Below are 24,325 nucleotides of genomic sequence, written 5' to 3' on the forward strand. Positions count from 1 at the left end.
TTGGTTTTTTTCGAATACACTGTATTCGGCACGTTATCATATAGGTACTTAAAATAATTGTAATGTTATTTTGGTTATTTGATATTTTATTGTACTGTGTACAATATAGAACGTGGGTAGCGACGTAATATTCGGCATATCATTACAATATACCTACATATGTCCGTACTCAGTGTTTGATCACGAAAATAATTATGATTTTTCAAATTTATATTTTTGAAATTGGTATATGTTTTTTAGAAAATTAATTCCTAGTATTAAAATTTTCATCTAAATTCGAATTACTTTAATATTTTTGTTATAACATTTTACTTAAGTGTAAATATTTTAAAAGTGGAGTAATTAATTTCCAATTTTCATCGTGATTAATTGAATATTAATGATATTCGTCATTATATATTTTAGTAGTCCATAGTGACGAGTAGACCACTTGCTGTGTATAATAAATGTAAATAATGTGCTATAATAGCATTTATTAGTTAGTAAAAATAGTAAATACTTATATTAGGCCGGTAATTGTATAATCTTAGTAACCATCGCTGTGTGGACAAACTGCACAATGGTTCAACAAGCGAAGTACAAAAGAAGCTTTGAGGGAGAGTTGATTTCAGCTCAACTTTAAAAATGATATAAAATATCTATTTCATAAACAATTTCGAAAATCCTTTCAATACAAAAATGAAGGTTGTAATTACCATAATTGAATTTACCTTCTGAATTTCAATTATAATATACAAATGCAATGTAATAAAATATTATAATTTTTCAATTTTATTTATTTTAATTATTTATAAATGTTTGATTTTTGATTGTACTTTCATCATATTATTTTGAACAACTAAATAAAAAAACATGTTTTTCGCTACATAAGGTTTTCGATAATGTTACTTGGTATGCCTTGTAAGTAGCTGCCTGCCTTGTCTATACTACCAGTTACCATCGCTAAACTACACATCATATTCGTGAATAACCGATAGTTAAAATGCGTATATTTGTTACCAGGGCCAGCTGTATTTATATGCAATAAAAATTTTAGAATTTCAAAATTATGCAATGAATATAATATATCAAGTATAGTTAGTATAGATATATATATATAAGTGCTTATAGTATAATATTAACAATTCCTTAAAGTTTTTAAAGGTATCAAATTGTTAATTATTTGTAATCATTTTTTATGTGCAAAATCAAAATAGCATATTAATAATAAACTATAAATTTAGTGTTGTATACAATATTCAGAAAATTATAAATTTATCGCTCGACCGTTCTCCGACCTAAGGTCAAAATAAGTCCGTTACAATCAATAATTTAATAAAATATGATAATTACTATAATAATATACTCGTACTATATAAGATAATGCTTACTCGTACATGAAAAAAACTTTTCTTGGAATCTAACGCATTATATATAAATATTCAAAATTGTACACCGCCAATAAGTGTGCGTTACATAACAATCCGGGCTATAGTTATCATGCAATGCGCATCATGATAATAATTTAAGTTAGGGCTATATAACATTTGCAGCGATTCCCGTTTAAAATGTTTAAATCCGTCTGTGCCGACGCCGAGTGTGTTTTGGAAAACGGTGCGTCCACGTCGTATAAATAACAACAGAAATAATATTTTTATATTATACATTTATATAGGTAATTTATCGAGTATTTTCGCCCACATTTGTATTTTAACTGTGAAATTTATTCATATTTTGATTATGGCGTCTTAAGTACATTTAAAGACCATATTTTCGAATTTTTAAAATTTGTTTTACTACTCACAAGCAGTGTCCCGTGGCGATACAAACTTCTGTTTTTCAAATGAGGACCCTTTTATGCACGGTAACTTTTTTTTTTTTTGAAAATGCTGATGCACTAAATTCATAAGCAATTGTCACCCAATGTGTAAAATATTTATACGAAGGATAAAATAGTCCTTGAAAATGTGCTTACAAAAATGTAAAATAGAATAGATATATTGTAATGTGTTGGATCTAGTATTTTATTGTGATCGGACCATTTTTATAAAAATTTATAAAATATATTGATGTTGTCGAATAAACGTTTTTAAATAGCATCATAGTTCCTCCCGAAGCTCCGCGAATATTAATATCAGTACCCTGTAGTACCTACATATTATATTATAATAATAATATTATTATGTGCGGTCCGCACGCGGAAATCGAAATACCAGTCGGACGAGTAACGCGCTAGTCGTACCTGCTCTGCCGAGGAACAGGAATCGTTCTGTCGTGGGGCCGGTAAAAACGCGGAAACCGTAAACACGCGCGTACAACCGCATTTAACTTGTATGCCCGTGTACAGGTGTGTGTGTGTGTGTGTGTGTGTGGCGACGGCGACAAACCGGTATAAGCGTGTTGTACGTATAGTAATAATAATGATAATAATAATAATAACGAATGCAACAAAAAAAAAAAAAAAATGTTGCCGACAAATACGCGCGACCGCTGCACGACAAGTCCGGTGGTAGTGGTCAGCGTTTTCCGCACGACACGCCGCCAGTTCTCGTCCACCACTCCTCCGGCCCGTCCACCTCCAACGACTAGGCCGCCGCCGCCGAAACCCGATATCGCATTTTATTATTAGTACATCTCGATCGCGATCATTATTGTAGTCGTTGCAGTCGCAAGTCCCGCGCAACTCAGAACCCGTCAGTCAGAGAGCCACACGACCGGCACACCACCACCGACCCGACGCGACGTCGAACCGATCCCAAATCGACTCATCAATATATATATATATATATATATATATATATACAGTGTACTGCCTTCGCTCGAACCGAAGTCGTGAGTGAAACGCGTCCGTCGACAAATTTTTTTTTCTATTTTTCTGTTCATTTCTCCGAGCCTGTAAAACAGCCGATCGCGTTTTTTCCGCAGCAGCTGCAGGACACGCGTAGAGACACACGTACACCATGTCCTCAACAGCGGGTCAGTCCACGTCCGCGTCGGCCGGCACATCCACCAACAGCGTGCTGGAGAAGCTCGGCCTGTTGCTCGTCGCCCTGGTCGTGCTCCGCCTCACCCGGGCCGCCATGCGGTTCGCGTACCGGCACGTGTTCGGCCCGTCGGCCCTGTGCCGGGGCACCGTCGACTTCGTCAAGTGTGGCAAGTGGGCCGGTACGTATCCATTCTGGTCGCCGCGATACGCGGGTGGCTTCATTTCGTCCATATCATTTTTTGACGACTCGAGACAGGTAGGACCACCGACGTGTCACAGCCGCGTGTGTTGTCACGCCCGCCAGATGATTTTCGTTCAGCAGTTACGACATTTTCCGCGGTTGGCTTCGATACGATAACAGAGCGGGCGATAGATATAATATAGTTTGACATTCGTTTTTTCTCGTTTGGGGTTTTCAGAAGCGAGTTATGAGCGTTTTTTCTTTTCACAATATTAATATTTTACACACTCGTGACTCGTGAGCATTCGCTCTGCAATATCCACGCTAAACACGCGGAATAATTATTTTATAACTGCCGAACGTATACGGTTTCGATATGATACCCTATAGGTTTGCGCGACCGTGACAACACATGTGTGAACGATGTCCATCGCTAATAATTTATAATGTTAAATAATTATTCGTTCGGAAGATATGCCGAAAAGAAACGAGTCGATGGACGTAAAATGACGCCACTGCGCAGCGCGTTATATAGTTGACATTTTACGCCGAACGTGAATCGACACGCAATACGAATCGCAAATAATATCAGTGGCAACGATAGGCATAATATAACTATAATATTGTTACGTCGTGTTATACGATTGACACGCATACGACACGAATCGACATAATATATCATACACACGACATACCGATATCAACAGTTATCGTAGACGAGATAATTATTACACGTATACATTATTATTATTATCATTTTTATGTTTGCTCAAGTGGCTTTTTTATCAGTGGTATTTTTTTTAACGTGAAAATTTATCGGGAACCGTCGCCGCCGCTAATACTATTCCACTCATTTGTACGGCGGTGTTGGTCGGACAGTCGTCTGCGCACGTATCCCTCTATGTATATATGTATGTATGTATCAATTCAATACGATTTTTACTTAACAGTATATAGTTGTATGAATAATAATTAAAATAAATCGATATATTTAGTGTTCACGAGGTATGATAAATCTATATATTTTATCATTGTAAACACATAATATTATATTATGCTCGTTTCGTATAGCGTAGAGATAGGCCGAGGGCAAAGGTCTACCGGAACTCGATTTGTAACATTATAATGTATTTTCATTTTTACACGTACAACACAATAATATCAGTGTAATTTTATGTATAATATATTCGTGTGCCAACAGAGATTAACGAATGAAAAAAAAAAAAATTAATAACCGTTCGAATATAAGTAGACGTCGAAAATACCGTTGGTTTTCGACGGCCGTAATTTTGAGTATGCCGAGTGTGGGCAAGAACTTAAAATATTATAATGTCTCGGAATTCGATAGCCATCTGCAGTCCGTGTTTCGTGAAAATTGTTGTGCCACGTGTGTCGTAAACTGTGCCACACATTAATTCATTAATAAAGAAAATAACATTAATATGTTATTTGACAACCGCTGCCAATAAGTTATTGTGAAATGGCAGTGTATTGTAAACAATTGTAATATTATTATTGACGGAATGAAAAACACCAAATAAATTATATACGACTGTCATTTCACATTTGATTATGGACTAAAAATTGTTATTTTTCGAATTGTTGAAATATAATCTTTTCAAGTAACACGATAAACCACTATGCCATAAATGCTATGCTATAACATAAACATTAAATATACGTTTATTGTAAATATTTTATACTGCAGTGTTGAAGTTTTATACATTATTTATACGTTGGGAATTAAAAGACGAATGTATTCGAACGATTATTTTCAGTATATTTATTTTGTTTATCAGTAGCAAATCATAAACATTTATCCAAAAATATTTCGAACAGGTACGGTTATAGTTATAATTATTTAAAAATGTTTCAAATGTATTTGGAGTTTTATTTAAAACACGAATTCGTATAATTCATCAATCACTGTCCTATGCACGGGTCGAGCAGCTTTGTACGAGTATAAATAACATCACGAGTTATTCATGTCTAATAAAATAATATCATACTATACTATTCAGTAATAAAAAAAATATAGACCAATGGATATTTAGTCAATCAGTTACCATTGTATAATGAGTTAATATTTTAACCTCCGATGACACGCCTTAGCGCTTAATTAATTAATAATTAATAACAATACATATGCGACATTTTTTAATCGAAACTTGTGCATGCACATAAATTATTAAAATAATTCATTTTATTGATACGTTATGATGTATTCAACTTGTTCAGCGTTTCTAACCGACACATAAAACATATCTCCATCGTAGTCACTCGTTTTGCCCACTCAAAATGAAACGTGACTAGTGAGAGACACTCGATAACATAATACAAAGTAGTATATTATACAAACGACCAGACGGTAAATGTGAATCATTATACTATTGTAAAAACGACGTAGTCCCGTAACCGCCCTACATATCTGCGAATAATGATTTTCAATGCTAGTGTTATATATATTATACATGTACACATGACATATTGTACCTTTATAGTGTACGTTTATTCTGTTCGTCAAAATCGTTTTAAAATACAATATCATATTTTCTCGTCGACCGTTTGAAATCTTTTCTAGGCAACTGTAATGTTTTTTACTACCTATTTTGACGATTTCGTAACCGTCATTTACTGCAGAACTTAATTTTATGATTAATATTAGAAATTAAGGTGATCTCAATAAAAGAATAAAATCAAATTAATTAAAAATGGATTGAATGTGAACGACTTTCAACTAAACAGGTATAGGTATATTACTACAAGTTAACATGCAGGAACTAAAATTTAATGAATTCATCACGGATAAAATTTCCGACCGGTTAGGTTGTCGAGGACTTTAATATATTAATAAAAAAAATTCACAAATATCGGTTTATTACTTCATAAGTAATATATTTACTTGAATAACCTTCGAATAACATAACTTTTCTATTGTGGCGGATTACACTGTTTTTATGCGCTTGAATTGTTTGTAATGTTACCACTTATAACTTTATTCATTAATTTCATAATTTAAATTAAATTATTTGATACAGCAAAATATATTATCAAAAAATCGTTTGTTTCCACAGTTAATTTTTCCATATCTTATACTACCGCTCATTAGATGGTGTATGTATTCCCTATCACGGAAATGATGTGACCATTTCCAAAATTAATTTGGTTTTTATATTAAAAATAATTATATCTAATTAATTTGAAAATGTTTGAAATTAAATTGTAGATTATAAAAAAATTGTGAATTTTTTAATTTTGTATACATTATACAAATATTACAAATATTAATATTAGAATTATATTTTACATAAAATAACAGTTTCCTAGTAATTATTTATTTGCTGCCGTTTGTCGATTCAAACCGGTTTTTCTGAGATAATTTAAAGCTCTAGTGCAATAAAATATAGTTTTCATTGAAGTAACTTTTTTACATTATCTTGATCACAATTTTTACATTTCAACGTTCTTTAACTCGTTGCTTGTAGTTTCTGTGTGGGATTTTAATTTTTAAATAATAATTATTTTTAACGAGTTAAACAATGTGTTATTTATAAACACCTACTAATTAAAAATTAAATAAATCTGTTTAAGAATAAAATTACAATAATTATAGTTATTTCCAATTCAATTTATTTGGATTTTTTTTTTTAAATTTTAATATTAGCAGAACCGTTTTTATTTGAATAATAACTATGTACCTTGTACCTACTTTAAAACAAAATTATAATTATACCTAGGTGTTTTAATTTTATTCAATTTAAATAATTGCATTAATTTTCAATGTGAACGAATTATACCGATTTATCTTAAATTATTAAATTTATGATCAAAAGCAACTAATAAATCCACATTATTTTTTACCATATTTTTGCCACCTGAGACATTTTTTTACGAAGTAGTATAGAATATATTTTTATGGATGAGATTTTTATAATTATGTCAATGTGACGTGGGCTGAAGCGTAGGTATGTGTTTTTAATAATACTCTAGGCCTGTATATAATATTTTTCTATGACAATATATGTGAGAAATTAATACACATAAGACAATTTATCGCTACTATTACACCACTGCTCATCAATAGGATGGTTACCACGATACGAGAATAAACTTATAAATTAATTAACGTACGTGTAACGAATATGTATTATATTCTCATACCGATTAACGATTGTTTAAATCACTAATAATTGTATTTTTACAAATAGAATTTACCTTTTTTTGATGTTGTTGTAATTTAACTTTTTTTTTTAAGCATTTTGTTTTTAATAATAAATGTAATGTATAAATGCATATTTTACCAAAATTACAAAAAAAAAAAAAGATTGGTGTAATCAGTTGATTAGGTTGTGTAACTTGTGTGTTGTACATACAACTCAATATATCCTAAACATAATAATATAATTATTGTATTATTGTATAGTGTATTATTATAGTGTATTATTTTATTTATACTATTTTAAATTAGTATTATAGTTATAGAATGTAGGTATAATATATTTTATTTAAAACGTGAGCAGTTCTGTATTGACACCTGTATAAATATCTATCATAAATTAAGTTTTAGTTTTGTTTTTTTTGTATTTCAGACTTTTAAACAATACGAAAAATTCATTTCAAATTTCATAAAAATAATTGTTTAATATATGAGATTTCCAAATTCACAATTACGGAGACATTAACGATAGGAAATACTTTGGTGCCCATATACAATCGCAAAGTAGATAATTTGACGAAATAATAATTATTATACACATTACCTACTATGTGCAAAAGTAGTTGTGTTCAGTGTAGTACGTGTGTGGCATTTACCGTTTGCTACTTTATACCTGCTCTAGTCATTAGCGCTTTAAGACATTTTATTCGTGTCTAGGTAAATTGAGTTCAAAACATCTTGTTCACCTTAGTAAGTGTTTCGCTTCTTCGACATAACTATGCGCCGACACTTCTGTGTCCGCCTCACTTGCTGTTCACCATTAGGGTAAAATGATTATTGGCGAGCAGAAGAGTGGGGGACATCGAGTATTTTAAGAGGGTCGTTCGCATACATGGATGGGTGTGACGGCGGCATCGGGGTACCGTGAATGGAATCTTTCAAACACAAGAGTTCTTGTTGAACGGCCGTTGCCCGAGAACGGCGCCAGCGTCGTGCGGCCTGTCGATTGGGGTGGGGATTTACAATGGGGTGTGAAGCCATCTGGGTCCTGTCTGGATAGTCTGGTTACCTCGGTCGTCGTCGTTCATTCTTTCGAACGCATTGAGCGTGTGTTTGTGGCGTTTTACGTGTTCGTTTTTGGTAGCCGTACCGGTAGATTTATTCGATTTTTCATAAAATATATCGATACGACGCTTGCATAATGTCCGTTTCCATTTTAAAGTGTTTAAATAATGAAAACAGTAGTTGTGCGTGTTACAAAACATAAATATTCGATTTATGATTTTAAAATTGTTGTTACTTTATTACATTTTTCTTCGTGTACATAATATTAATTGACATAACCTAACATTTTCGTTTTACCGTCAACTTCGTGTTCGTAGGTATATACAGACTGATTTACCGATCACCAATCGCTGACTATATACCATTATTGTACATATAGAAGTGCAGAAGACAACCGCTGTAGCGCTACGACACGACATCGGCATCAAACTTCACCTGTTGATTTACGCGTTCCGTACAAACTGTGCTTTTGCAATCACTATATAAGTATTCTTCAAATACGTAATATTATTTGACCATATCAAACGTTTTCGTTTTACCGTCACCTGCGTGTTCGTACATACAGACAGACTAATTAACCGATCACTAACTATATACTATATCGTTGTACATTCCGCGCAGTACGGAAGATAACTGCTTTAGCGTCACGACACAAAATCTGCATAGTATTTCACCTATTGACTGCAAACTATAAAGGTTTTGTTATTATTATTATTTAACGCTTTTGCAATATTATATGCTTGGTGCTATTTTAAAATTTAAGATTTTAATATGGACCGTATTGTCAATGAAAACTACAGCGACTGCCTTACGTCACAGGTAAATACAGAAAAAATGATTCCGTCTGTATCATCGGTGAAACCAACGACTATTGTTGAAAACACCGATGATAACATTACAGTAGAACAACGGCAGAATTTAGCTAATGTAAGTACGCCGAATTCATTTGACCGTAACCGCTTAAAATCTTCAACTCCATTGGTTGTGCCTCTATTCACCATTGGTGATAGTGATAGTGACGAAGAAGATCATGTTGACGAGGATGACCTTGATAATGATGAAGATCATGTTATAACTATAGATTCAAGTGACGATGAAATAAATGAAGAAGAACAAATGAATCAGCGAACGTTTAACCGCGGTATTCGTCGACTTAATTATAAAATAAGGCGCGTCATTAATGTTATTTTAAGATATTATAGAGAAGGATTATGCGATGGAGAGATATTACATCTTGAGGAAAAACGCAATAGTCTAAGACGAACAAATAGGAGGGTCAACCGAGCGCTTAGAACAGAATCCACTCAACCACCTATGTCAGAAGACCAGATTTTACGTAGGATACAGACGTTGCGGCGCCGGTATTTGGAAGCCATTAGATCAGCACACGAATTTTCGTATATTTGGAGTAATGACGAATTAAATAACTCAATAAACTCAGTGTCTGAATACGCGCAATGTATAAATACTGTTATCTTGAAACACGATAATGATGTCTCAGTTACTCTAGGTTCTGATGGAGAATTAGAATCCAATGAGCTGGATTTTGTTATTCAGAATATGGAAAATAGCGATACTGAATGCTCAAGTGAATCTGAAACATCAACTTCGTACAACGAATTTACGCCTGCATATGTTAATCAACGAGTCAAAAACAAAAATAGACGTTATAGATTGACAATACGATATCAAAGACGATTACAACGATTACAACGGCGTCAGATGTTACGAAATCGCTTCAAAAAAATACATCATCAGTTTTATAGTGGTAATGATGAATCACCAACGTCGTCGCATACTAGACATTTTGAGGAGAAAAACAAGTTAAGCAATAACAAAGATAGTGTTCAAAATTATACATCTTCATCATCACTTTGCGTATTATCAAAAAATAATGTTACCGTTAAAAAATCCAGTATAGAAGTTATTCAGATAGATAGCAGTGACAGTGAACCTGATGATTATTTATCTAGTGATGAATTTGAACAATATGATCAAAATCTGGCACATTTACACGAAACAGCTTGTCAAACGCAACTAAAAAATGGTCATTCGTTATTTTTAGAAAATAGACCACCGTTGGAAATGTCTCTGTCGACGCTAAAAAACAATCAAAAGGATAATAATAGTAACCAAAATCTATCATTAACGTCTACGGTCGAACAGGTCCAAGAAACCAATATCCATGACGTCGAAACGGGTAAAATGACTGATAATCGTTACGATAAGGTCGAAGTTGTTGAACCACCGCATACCAACGTTGATTGTATAAATCAAAATGTTAATGGTTCACACGGAAACATTACTCTGAGGGAAGTTGCACAAACAATCGCAGCGGCAACCAGGGCTTTGTCAACTACACATACTGAAATATTTCAAGGTATCATAAGGATGGCCGATGCTTTGTATAAAACAACGATTGAACCGATTGCAGAACTAACGGAAGAAGCAAAACCGGTAAAAAAAGGTGTATTTGTAGAAACAGAAATCGTGGATGAAAATCCGTACATAAAGGTTAGGCAACAATACATACTAAATGACCTGCAGCAAATGATGGACGCGATTTGGAATTTAATATCACGCCCAATCCCCCTCGGCCGCGTAGAATCATCAGCTTCGGCATTGCAAAGGTCTATAGAGATGAGAGTGCGGCGAGCGGAACAAGCGGCAAATAACATAGTTTCTAGAAAAAGAATAGCTGCACACTCACCATCCACTTCTGCCACTCAGATTTTCACGATCGAGTCTCAACAATCGACTCGGGACACACATCAAATTCACCTTAGCCCCGACCGGCTGTTGGACGACAACGACAACCAGTCGACAAGTCAATTGGAACCAAGCACTTCAGGAGTGCGTCAACATAAGCAACCCTCGCCACCCATCATCATCATTACACCCCCGCCTAACGATCCAGAATCTTCTATTACCGAGAAACTTTCCAACCAACATGACGGTAGACAGCGGGTAGTAGAAACTAACAGTTTGTCGTCACATACAAACGCGAAAAACTTGTTGACGCCTCCGAAAATAAAGGTTCAGCGCCGTAGCCGCAGTCGGACCCGCGACCCCCTTCGACCGCGGCGATTTTGTTCACCGTCACCGCCCGGCGGTAGTCGCGTGCGCAACATTTCCCAAGAGCAGAAGCGCAGAAAATCGAGATCACTGCTGGTCGGGCGGAGGTCGCCCACCAGTCCTCCCGTTTCCACAACCCTTCATCTATCGTTGTCGCAGCTGCCTTGTTCGTCTCGCGCCGCCAAAACCGCCGATATTAGCGCTAGCACCACTGTAGCGGTTGTAGCGACCGAAACAATCGCCGGGCGACCTAATTTGTCGCCGCCGCCGCCGCCACCAGAAGCGCTTAGGTCGACCCTGCAGCCGGCGTTAAACGACGATGGCGCTACCACTTCACTGTCGCAGACCGCACTCGCGTTACTAGAACTTTCTGGACAGTCACCAAAGTCCGACCAAACGATCAACACTCTTGTTGTCGACGATCGAACTGTGCAGACAACCGCTACAACTACCACTGTAATCGCATCCGCCGCCGCCGCCGACGACGACGACGAACTAATGTCAAACAGCGATGTGTTGGCAACCTTCGCTGTCGGCGGTGGCGGGCTCGCAAGGAACCCGGCGTCAAAACGACAGCGGTCCCGCAGTAGGAGCAATTCGCCTTCGAACGCGCGAAAACTAAAACCGTCGTCACCTTCGGGCAGCGAACAACAACAACCCAACGCGCAATAGCCGGCGGGAATGTGTCTACGAAAACTGTAAATATTAAACAATGTGTATTTTAATTATAAGAAATTTATGATATGTACGTTAGTTGTAGTATTGTTGTGTTTCTTTTTTTTTTTTTGTTACGTACGGAGAGGACGCATCGTTTTGCTCGAGACAAAACGGAGTATTATTATTATACCCGTGTACGTACCATACGTAGGACACAAAAAAAAAAAACCACAAATGTTATTTGTATAGTTATTAATTAGTTATAATTAGCATAATGTTTTCATCCACGGTTTCGCTATTTATTCGTCGAAATGGTGGCTACAGACTAAAGATATTTAATTGTAAGGCGCACTTAGGATCTAATTTTTCGGACTCTGTACGTCGTACGTATATGGTTTTAAAATAGAAATTTTATCGTACTTCGTAACGATGTGATAGCATATGTTACAAAAGAAAAACGATATAAAAATGTTACTATAGAAAATGTTAAAACAACTGGGATGTCGGTGACAAAAAAATAATACATTTTCAATTTAAAATCGTATTACAAAATGTTAAAAAAAAAAAAGTAAATTATACCTGAAAATATCAAGTTATTATGAGTTGTTAACAAGAAAATTAATTTATAACAAACTATACATTTTTAAAATTATATAACTAAAATAATAATCTGCGCTCAAACTCTCCAATAATAATAAATATTATTACATGTAAAAAATTAACTCATCGTTTATAGTAATATATATATAAATAATTAATTTAAAAAAAACTATAGGATATTTGATGATGGTTAAAAAAAAAACGAAAAACGCACCGACTAAGCAGCATAATATTAAGTTATGTCTTTAATTTTAGTTTTTATATAATTGTCATTAGTTTCACCGTTAAATTGGTTTATGATTTTAATTTTAAGAATTGTGTTTCCACTGTCTCGTGTTTACGATACAGCGGTCACAATAAAATGAAGCATATATAAGTTATTTGTGCGGGATCATTAACGGTAGCGAATGGCTAATATCCAAAATGCGCGCGTGTCCGTTACCCGCACACCATTAGGTTAATGTAACATTACCGGCCGTTCACTATTTAGCCACAAAAAAAAAAAAAAAAATTAAAAGAAAACACACAAAAAAAAAAAATAATTGGTTAAAATAATTGAATGGTTAAGGTGGCGGAGAAGGGAATTTAGTATATAACAATGTATATTAAGATTTTAATGGGTTCTATTAATCGCCATATTACATTTGGCAATTGGCAAAGGTTCGTCGATATAATAGTATAAGTTATAGCATCGATTATAAATATTTCTATTACAATTCAATATAGTTATAGTGACGAGCGGTCGTTCGCTTTGCTTCGATTATGATCGGACGGCGTGCCTCAAATCGGTGCTCCGGTCCGGACATTGAAGAGTTTTGGCGACCAACGTTCGTAAAAAAAATAATAAAAAATTAATGAAAATTCAAAACAAAAAATAAAAAACAAAAAATTCTAAAAAAAGTTTCAAAATGTTTTTAAGTATTATTTTAAGTTTTCGTTTAGTTTTTAATTCGTTTTATTTTGCGTATTTCCAAAGCGCAGCGTTTCATTTTCCAGCACTTGCAGTAGTCACAAAGTATTCGGTTAGACATTATAATAATGTAATCTATACATTAGTATTACAATAAATACTTACGGTATTTATTAAAACGCGAATGGTATTAAACTTTATTAGGACTACGTAGCCCGTGATGAATATGGACGATTACGTACAGTTCTGAGACGGTGCCATGTATAGGTCAGAAGTAGTTGATCTATTAATTACGCGTTTTTAAATAATATAAATAACACAGTTACAAATGACAGAGTTACTACTATCAATGCCAATTTAATGGTGAACATAGGTAGGTATAGTATATATTTTTGTAATATCGATATAAGCCGACGAAATAATCAACAACCGCCGCCCTCGCCGACGCAAAATTCCGCCAATGGCGACCGTCCGCGTACCGGTAGGGGTTGGTGCACATAGTACAGCCGTTAGAAATTTACATAATACATATTAGTACATCATAAACATCGTCCCTCCATCGTCCCCGTATGTGTCGATTCGTATTGTATGCGTGTATTACATTATAATATCATATACCACAAATTATTGTATCGGGTTATGTTTTTTTTTTTTTTTAATTATATACATGTTTTCCCCCAAAATATTGTCCCCCTCCTAACCCTTTTCCGTACAGCCGCGTCGGCTAAAATAAGGTTCACAGCGAAGATCTTCAAAATTAACATTTAAGCACAAATATATATTTTTTAAAATTATATAAATATTTTTTCTACACAAATGACATAATATTTTTGTACCGTGTGCTCTTATTATTTGCGTTACTAATCTTTGGTTTCTGTATTGCGTGTCGACAACGTCCTCGGGATGTGCTTCGCGTAATGGCACTATATAAATAAATGTCAAATAGCATAGGACGATCAACGTGTGTATAAAATGTGTGTGCGCGCGCGCGCGCGATGTTCTGTTAAAGTTGTGACAGGCGCCACGGACGGGCTGGGCAAGGCGTACGCCCGGCAACTGGCGGGCCGCGGCATGGACGTCGTGCTGGTCAGCCGGACGCAGGCCAAACTGGAGGCGACCGCCGAGGAGATACGCGCCGAGTACCCGGGCCGCCGCGTCAAGTGTGTCCGGGCCGACTTCACTGACCCGGACACGACCGCGGTGTACGGCCACGTCGGCCGAGAGTTGCACGGGCTCGAGGTGGGCGTGCTGGTCAACAACGTCGGGCTGTCGTACCCGCACCCCGAGTACTTCCTGAAGCCGCCGAAGACCGGAGCGGGGACGCGGACGGTGGCAAGGCCGCCGCGTCCGCCGGATGGGGACCTCAACTGTTCGACGACATGGTCCGGTGCAACATCACGTCCATGGTCAACATGTGCCGTCTGGTGATGCCCGGCATGGCCGACCGGAAGCGCGGGTGCGTCATCAACATCGGAAGCACCGCGTCCCGGATCCCGTGCCCCCTGTTGACGATGTACGGGGCCACCAAGGTAATAAATATATTATAATATATGTTTTCTCGAGTCATTATGTCGTATATTATGATAATAATATTGCCGTTTAAGTTTTTAAAAATCTTTTTAATGTTTTTCTCTCAATGCGACGTATGTGTGTGTGTGTGTGTGTGTGTGTGTGTGTGTGTGTGTGTGTGTGTGTGTGTGTGTGTGGGGAGGGGGGAGGGGGGCGATTAAAACGAACAGAACGATATTATTACAAGATTTAAGGCAACTCGTTAAAATGATTCCTATCGATTCATTAATATTCTCATTGCAAACCAAAATCGAACATTATAATATAAAATATATCAAATATTATGTAAAATTATGCGTGTACCGAATACTTCCCATACGGACGGTTCCTATACACCTCAATGCGCATTACGTTTTTTAGCGACACATGACATATATTATTATTATTATGTCATCGCTGCGTATCCGTTAATCATTGACATAACTAATTCTCGAATTTTTTTTTGTTTTATGATGACGTGCCGCAGAAATTCGTCGAGAAATTTAGCCGCGAACTGAACACCGAATACGGCGGCAAAGGCAAACACGGCACAAACATCACCGTGCAGTGCGTGATGCCTGGTTACGTGGCCACTAAGATGAGCAAGATCGCGCGTACCTCGTGGCTGGTTCCGTCGCCGGACACTTTCGTCCGGTCGGCGCTTCAGACCACCGGGCTGGAACCGGTCACCACTGGTTACATGCCGCACTCACTGATGGTAAGCTACAGCTTTTTTATTCATTATATTACATGTATATCGGTAATATATCGTTCAAACTTAGATCGTTACTCCTCATATAATAGTGATTTCAAACGATGTATATATAACATTATTATTTTTAATCGTTAAGATTATACACATTTGGCGACTAAATCTGCTCAGCACATTTGCAGTGTCGCCGAAGTTGTTGAATATTATATTGTTTTAATGTACGTTGTCGTTGTCTAACTCTCAGGTGAAAGGCATCGAACTCGCCGAGAGCATATCCGAGTCGATGATGGCCCGGACAGTAATGAACAACATGTTGGGCATTCGGGCCCGAGCCTTGCGCAGACAGGCCAAAGAACAACAACAGCGAGAAGAAGCACAGGCCACCGCGGCTACCGACAAATAGAACGAACGGCCATAATAATATCCGGCCATAATATGTACCATACAATCCGTGCTGCACCACCGCCACTAACAATCCGTCATGGACGTCTTGTCACTGCCTCGGACATTTGCCGCGCACCACCACATTACAGTTGTATCGGTAGTGCGTTAAGCTATGTTTAAGGTCTAGGATTAATATATAGTTTGTAATAAATTAAATATTTTGTTTAAGGTTTAGGATTAATACAGTTCATTATAATGAATTAAATGATGTTAAAAAAGTTATTAATTAGGTTTAAGGACTAATAAATCGTTCATAAAAAACGAAATATTATGTCCAAACAGTAGATAGATTAGGATTAATGTATTGATTATTAAATTAAAATATCGAAATCATAATATAGAGATTATTGTATTAGGGCACATATTATATTAATATAAATGCTCTTAAGCATAACTACCTATATTATGTTTTCGATTATTGATAATTAACTATGATTAAGGTTGACGCCAGACAGGCTAGACATACGACTACCACAAATTTTTTTTTCGTGCTACCCTATTTAAAGGATATATGTTTCAGATCATTGTTATGTTATTCAAGTTAAATCCTAGGAATTATATCCTTCTTTTACCACCATCAATCTGTTATAATTTTTTTTCTAAAAAAATGTATAATATTTTTCAAGATGTCTATATTTAAATGTTAACCAATCACATTCCCTTGACCCCGGAAATAATATCGTGATAACGACCGACTTTCTCGGGACTAACCCGTTCCTGAACTTTTCTCCAGTTTTAGTTGTTATTTATTTGTTAATTTAGCAATGCCTAAAAGTAAGCTAGATGACTGTAATATTGTTTGTAAAATCTAGTTGTTTTAACTTTATATTATTTTTTTTTTTTAATTCAAAACGTTCGTTAAAACTGAAATTGCATCTGTGATCTGTATACAGAATAACTTTGATATTATTTTTTTTTTTTATATTTTTTGATCCCTAAATGTATGTTTTGTTTAATTTTTGAAAGTCCCAACTGTATAAACTTTAACAACAAAACTCAGTGAAGGTCAATATAATTTTTTTATTCCTTTGCTAACGCCACAAAGTACTACTATGTGGTATTTGTTGGCTAATTTTAGCCATAGTATTTGATAAGTCTATTATAGGTTATGGATAGTTTTGATTTTTATTTCAGTTTTTATTAATTTTTTCCTTATTGCCCGTTTAAAACTCGCCAACATTGTTATACTGCTTACGCGGTGGTGTTGGCTAGTCTTAGCTATGATGTTGATAATTCTACTTAATTTTAGTCATGCCATAAGAGTGTTTCATGTTTAAGACATGCCTCTGTATGGCATACGTTCTAATTATTTGTAATTATTATTAAGTTAGGTGTAATATTAAGTTAAGTACATTTAGATACAAAAATATGGTATATAATGTTAAGAATAAATGTACGTTCAAAGCAGAGATATATTATATTTTTATATGCTTATCTTAAGGTTTTATATGGTGTGTTTTTTTTGTTGCGGTTTTTTTTTGTTTTTGAAACTAAGTGCTGCCCCCAGACAAAATACTAGAATAAACAAACAAAAATCAATTAAATACACGTACGTACACGGGAACTCGTAGCGATATTCGAGCGTTCTTTTGAATTTGGGTTAAATTTAGCATTTAGGTAGTAGTTTAAAATATTTATTAAGTATGTATATTTTGATGTGTTACGTTGTACACGTAACTGAAATGTTTATGGATTCTGAAAGGTTACTACTGCTACTACAATACATTTGTGGTATTGTAGTAGAAACTAGTAGTGCCTTAAAGTAGATGCAGTTATTTTAGCTTTAATATTTTATCATTTTGATTTATAATGTTATTTTAAATTAAATGTTTGTACGTGTAAGGATATGCTTATAATTGCTTATTACTTATATGCCTATATACATTATTATTTATTAAATAATTTAATCATTATTATCTACTATCGTTATTATACTGCAATATTATTATATAATATCACGGCGGTTACAGTATAATAATAAGAAATTTAACTTTATAATTATTGTTGTCATATTTTAAAGTATACATGTTTTCAATTCTATAACAATATATCACGACTGTAGTAATATTAATTTAATTGTCTTGAATCTAGAAAAAATTTTTGAACAACTTTTAGCTTGTAATACAATAAAAATAATGTCAGTGCATCACTAGTATTGCGACGTAGTTTAAATATTATATTCAATAATCATTCTACACTCATAATAAATTTTAATGTAGCTTAGTGTTTCAATAAAAATAGAAAAAATTGTCGAAGAATCCGGACTCGTTCGATTATATTGTAATATTATTTATTACGGATTGTTGTCTTATATAATAAACATTGTACGTTCTTCGACTGCACTAGCTCGTGTATTTATTTATCTAATGCTATCTAGTATTCCTTTATAATAGTATAATTCCATACCTTTAATACTCCTCATTTCAAATAAATTAAATTTAAAAAAGTAGGTACCTATCGCTCTTCTGTACAATAGGTGTTCAATGAATCTTCGTCATTTTGTTAGTCAATGTAATGGTTGTTTTAGTTTTAAATCAAATATGATAAATTGATAAATAACATGAAAAGCGATTGTGGAGATGGGCATTTCAGCCTAAATATCTATAATTTTTTGCAATAATTTAAAATTTAAAATTAAAATTTCTAAAAAAAAAAAAATGATGCTTTAGATTTTTAGATTTCAGTAATAATAATTTATGAGCAAGATGACTTATTTGGTGTCACTCAATAAAATGTAGTGTTTAATTTGAAGATAATGATTATTGGACACTAGCCTCATGCACTACAGCATGAAGTCCATTACACTTATACGATGATAGATTCATTGCTTTCAGGTAAAAGTGTCAAGGTATAGATATATTGGATCAGTGCTTATTATAATATTATGTATATACCTGATAAATCTATGTAAATTTTAGTCACTTTTAAAAATCATTAAAAATGAATAAATAATAATACATTTTAAATCTTATTTTTCTTGGTGAGCTTTAAAATTATAACTAAACATATTACTTCTACACTGTAAATATTAAAAATTCATCTCAAACCAATATTTTTTATATTACGCTCCTTAAAAAAAACTATAAAATAATTAATAAAAAACAATATTCTAGTAAAAATATAATAATAGTATAAACTATAAATTATAAGATATCATTATTCAGACCAAGTTTAAGTTACTTCATGATTTTTATCAATTTAACTTAATTCTCAATCTATATCGTTCGTGCATGTACATTTTGGATAACTATTGAAAACAAAATTAAAAAAGTAGGTACATGGATAGTAGATATCACTCTACTTTACATAATAGGTATCGAGTGGATCATTATTATAGGTGTTCAATTTGAATTCAAAGGTATATCAATCAATTGTATATGAAAAACGAACCTGAGCTAGTAGTCTGTCAGCATATCTATATCACTAAGTATATTTTATGATACATTTTTGTAAGTATCCTAAAATAATAAAAATAAATTCATAGTATAAATAGATAATATCTTAAAATAGATCATTGATGTCATAGCGATTATGTTTTTTGTTTTCTGTTCGCTATAACGAATAGAAAAAAATCATAATAGTTTATCATACGTAAAAGTTTTGAGTTTCTACGAATAAAGTTTTTAAATTATAACAAAACAACGTTATTTATCGTTTAAATAACTAATTTTGTACAGATTTTAAATTAAAATCTCTTTATAAAATGTGTAATTGTCTATATATTTTTTAAATTTTATAGTTTGAACTATGTATAGTTATGAACTATACATATTAGGAATTTCCTATTAAATTTTTAAAACTTAGATATAAAAATAAAAGTTAATATGAATTTTTAACTATAAAATAATTTTCAATTTTTACAATTTTGACAAATATCATCTACAAATGCATAAAAAAAAATTGTAATTGTATTTTTAATATTATTATATGGATATACATTTTGTGAGACCTTTAATTTTTCAACAATTTTTACCCAGTAAATAATTTTTATAAAAAATAAGGTAGAATTATTTTATACTTAAGTTGAAAAACATATAAAGAACCTTGTATTAAATTTTCAAATCTCATCAGGTATTAAAATCAAAAATTGTAATGAATTTCTAACTGAAAAATAATTTGCTTATTTTTGTGATTTTTATGATTTTTTTAAAATTTCTAATTTTAAATACTTATATAGGTAATTAATATTATGTATATTTGGCCAAAATTTAAAGTACCTACGGTTATTAAACTGAGTTTCACCAAAAAAACAAAATCGATTAAGTCAAAAATTGGATTTGCGTAAAAATTCCTGTTTTTTGTTTGATTTTTTCCGATTATTTTGAAAAATATTAGGAATATTGAGTTTTTATCACACGATAGTTCAAACTTGATCCAATATTTTATTCAAAACCACTCTCAAATTGAAAATCAAAGCATTTTATCGACATATTATCGTTTACACTGTTTTAGGATGATTGTAGAATTTCCATGTGTGATTGTGTATTTGTGTTTATGATGTGTACGTGCCGGTGTTGACGGAAGATTCGTGCGTAGGAATGATTCGGAACAAAAGTGTATATTATTATAGGTTGACGTGAATAAGACTCGAGTTTAAAAAGCTGTTAATGTGTGCAAAGTAACCAATTGTACATAAAAAAAAATTAAAAATATTTTACGGTATGAAAATAATATGAAACCACGATTATAATAATACTATAATGCTCTGTGAATAAATAAAAAAAGCTATTCACATATAAAAGACAAGATATGACGCCTAAAATATCGTCGAGTGCACTAAACCTTAAGAGTCTAGACCATACAAATATCGTATGATAATATCATTGTATGCTGAAACATCTTTTGTGTGTAACGGCCCTAATGAACCGATGGTGAACGTTATTGCGACACGGATGTAACGGTAACACCACGTCAACTTAAAAAAAAAAACAACCATTTCGTAGCGACCGTAGCCAACACAATCGCTACAAGCACATACACTCATTGTATGTAATTATAATTCACAAATTCTGAATTTACCTTAAAGAATAAATTTAATGTTTAACTTGAATCATAAATTAAGCTAAAGTTCACCTCGAACGTTTCAACTAATAATATTCTTCATTATTCATTAATAAATGAAAACTTTTGGATAATATTTTATTCATGAGATAAATCGCGATATGCTCGGCTAACTTTATTAAATAATGTGAGGTGCAATATTTCAGTAAAACTTAAAATAATTTGAGTATAAATTACGTCGTACATTTTTTTTGAGTCTATCAACGTTTTTGAGCAGATATAAATATTAAAGATTTTCTTCACTATTACTAGTATTATACGTAAGTTATGATTTACTAAAATAGTACTATACGTCTACACACAATAAAATTCTCAAACTACTTATAGCATAATATTTTATGCTTGAATACCATAAACCTATTTACGCCCACCTACGGTACATCAGTTAGGTAAATTGACTCATTTGTTAATTACAATAATAAAATATTAAAATAACCAATAACATAAAATATGCGATGTTTTTGTCAAAAATAAAAAATAATATGAGTGCAATCCAAAGAGGAAAATATTCTATTATGACTGCACAGCCAATCTTTTTAAGGAGTTTAAGCAACTTTTAAAGTACACGCGTGCATAATATGATTATTACTTATTATTTATTAGTGCTTTTATACGCAACTGGAACTCCTACGAAATAGGTATGAAGGGAGAAAATACAAAATATATTGAATAATAAAATAAATTGTTTGTCATTATTAATAATAAATCGATAGATTCGAATATAAACGATTAGCCATGTATATTTTACAGTAAGTTATTACCCGGTTAATAATAATGATAATATGAACAAAAAGTCAACGGGCGGAAACGAGAAGTCTAGATAACGCATAATAAATAATTGACATAGGTTTCATAAAAAAATGTTATAAAATAAATAATAATATAATATCGATAATACCGGACGGCTGATACACTAACCTTAGGGTTGCCGTTAAGGCTGTAAGAAGACTCTCGATAGACGAAAATATTTGGGTCAATGCAACGGAAGACGGTGGCGTTGATGACAATCCGGTCGACGCTGCAACCGGCTGACAGATCTGGCGATATCGACAGCGACAATGACGGCACCGCGGAAACGACATATTAAATACATAATAATATCATGATTATAATAATTTTGTGGACTGCGGCGCACTGCACAGGAATAAAACAAAAAATGAACGTACTTAACGACTGACGACGCAATAGGTTAGCTCACATTAGCAATGGACGAAACGGTCGAAATGTGCTCTATGCAAAGAAGCATTTGGTCAGAGGACTGGTAGAAAATGACGGAGGTCCATGACAGGACTCGAAATACGTGACCGATATCATAATATTCACTCTTAGCTGAAACGTTATCGAATGCGACGACTATTACGACGCAACGAAACAAAATTTCCAAAAATCGGATATTTTAAGAGCATTTTCACGCCGGTGACCGTGTTGTGGTGCAGATCGTCGCGCCATAATAATTATATATTTATTGGCCATCGTTTATTGTCGGCGGCGGACGACAAAAGACAAAGTCGCGAATCAGTCTGCGCGAATAAAGGTCCTAGGGGTAGTTTTTAACACGAGAACCAACTAGTATGCGCTGATAAATTTATTTAAATCTACCAGGTACATTAACGACAACAATTTGAAAACTCGCTCTGCTGTATAATAGGTGTCAAGTGTGGAACTAGATCATTGAGTATTATCAATCATTAATCAATGTATAATTTTCAGGGCTTGAAACCGTTAAAACCCGAAATCAATAACGAAATAGGAAAAAATAAATACCGATATCCGAAATCGAAATCAAAATCAGAAAAATATTTTAGGTTTCAAGCCATGATAATTTGATTTTATAAAGATGTGTTTTTTATTTGTCTAACATTACTTTTTAGGACCAAAAAAATAATGGGCACTTTGTCGGGTCATAAGAAGTAAAAAAATTTCCAATTTTTAAAAATTCATAAGAACTTTTTGTCTTATGCCTAAGTTTTGAAAATTAAATACAAGGTTTCTCATAAATAGTTCATACTAAAACCATAAAATCTAAATAAATATATAAAGACAATTATGCACTTTTTTTATAGACATTTTAAGTTGAAATTAGGAAAAAATGATTTATATAAAGATAATTATTAACGATGTTAATTATTTTGTTGTAATTTAAAAACATTATTCGTGGGAATTTAAAACTTGTACTCTAAAAGCTTTTTTCTATATGTAAAATGTTTTCATTATTAAATTATTTAGTTTGATTATGATCAAATTGACCACCTTAAATTATTATATTAATTTTTCTTTTGACACTAAATGTAGTATTTTCCAAATAACCAATAAGTAAACAAGTAAACAATGAAATGTGTGTTGTACTACACAAGTTTTGTATCTCGTACAAATAACAATTATAAAATATAAATAATTAATAATTATTTGGGTGGATTATTGTCACTGATGTGCTGAACAAAGATTAATTTTCTTCAAAGTTATCTTCTGTCAACAATCGACTTAATAATGGAAGTATAGGATACTTCAGTACTACGAACGAAAAACCCATTCTTTAGGGGTTATTGATATAATAATTAATAATAATATATAGACTCGATCGGAATGTACATTTTTCATTTCAACTGAAAATATGTTAACTGAAGTACATAAGATAGACATATAGTAAAAGCGTGTCTAATAATATTATTCAAACTGGTGCGATAATTTTTTTTCGTACTATTTATAGTTTGATAGATTAAAAATTTGTTATCTATATTACTTATAATAGTAATAATTGGAGTCCTTCATCGTTACACACCAGCTTACTCGCACACATACGTATACACAATATTTTTATATAAAAAATTGAAAAAATATCACTATGTAACATTATGTAATTATGCATTATGTAACAAAATAAATTAAATAAGACAAAAATAATTTAGATTTTTATGACTGATTGTATTTTGTATTGTTACGCATACCTATTA

The 24,325-nt window shown here is 33.1% G+C and overlaps 2 protein-coding genes across 3 annotated transcripts in view; both read left to right on the forward strand.

Moving 5' to 3' along the window:
- LOC113559937 overlaps positions 1-12,780 on the forward strand; it is a 33,011-nt gene extending 20,231 nt beyond the window's left edge. For both annotated transcript variants that reach the window (XM_026965721.1, XM_026965723.1), the window contains exon 2: positions 8,685-12,780. In XM_026965721.1, coding sequence (XP_026821522.1) covers positions 9,139-12,114 — 2,976 coding nt within the window. In that variant the 5' untranslated portion in view covers positions 8,685-9,138 and the 3' untranslated portion in view covers positions 12,115-12,780. The remainder of the gene's footprint in view (positions 1-8,684) is intronic.
- LOC113559938 (very-long-chain 3-oxoacyl-CoA reductase-like) lies at positions 2,940-17,760 on the forward strand. The gene is given in 5 exon segments (XM_026965724.1): positions 2,940-3,144; positions 14,619-14,903; positions 14,906-15,138; positions 15,645-15,875; positions 16,114-17,760. Coding segments are annotated over 5 exon segments (1,113 nt in total). The 3' UTR covers positions 16,273-17,760.
- Positions 17,761-24,325: the final 6,565 nt, after the last annotated feature.

The sequence above is a fragment of the Rhopalosiphum maidis genome, chromosome 3 (genome assembly GCF_003676215.2).
Source record: "Rhopalosiphum maidis isolate BTI-1 chromosome 3, ASM367621v3, whole genome shotgun sequence".
Taxonomy (NCBI): Eukaryota; Metazoa; Arthropoda; class Insecta; order Hemiptera; family Aphididae; genus Rhopalosiphum; species Rhopalosiphum maidis.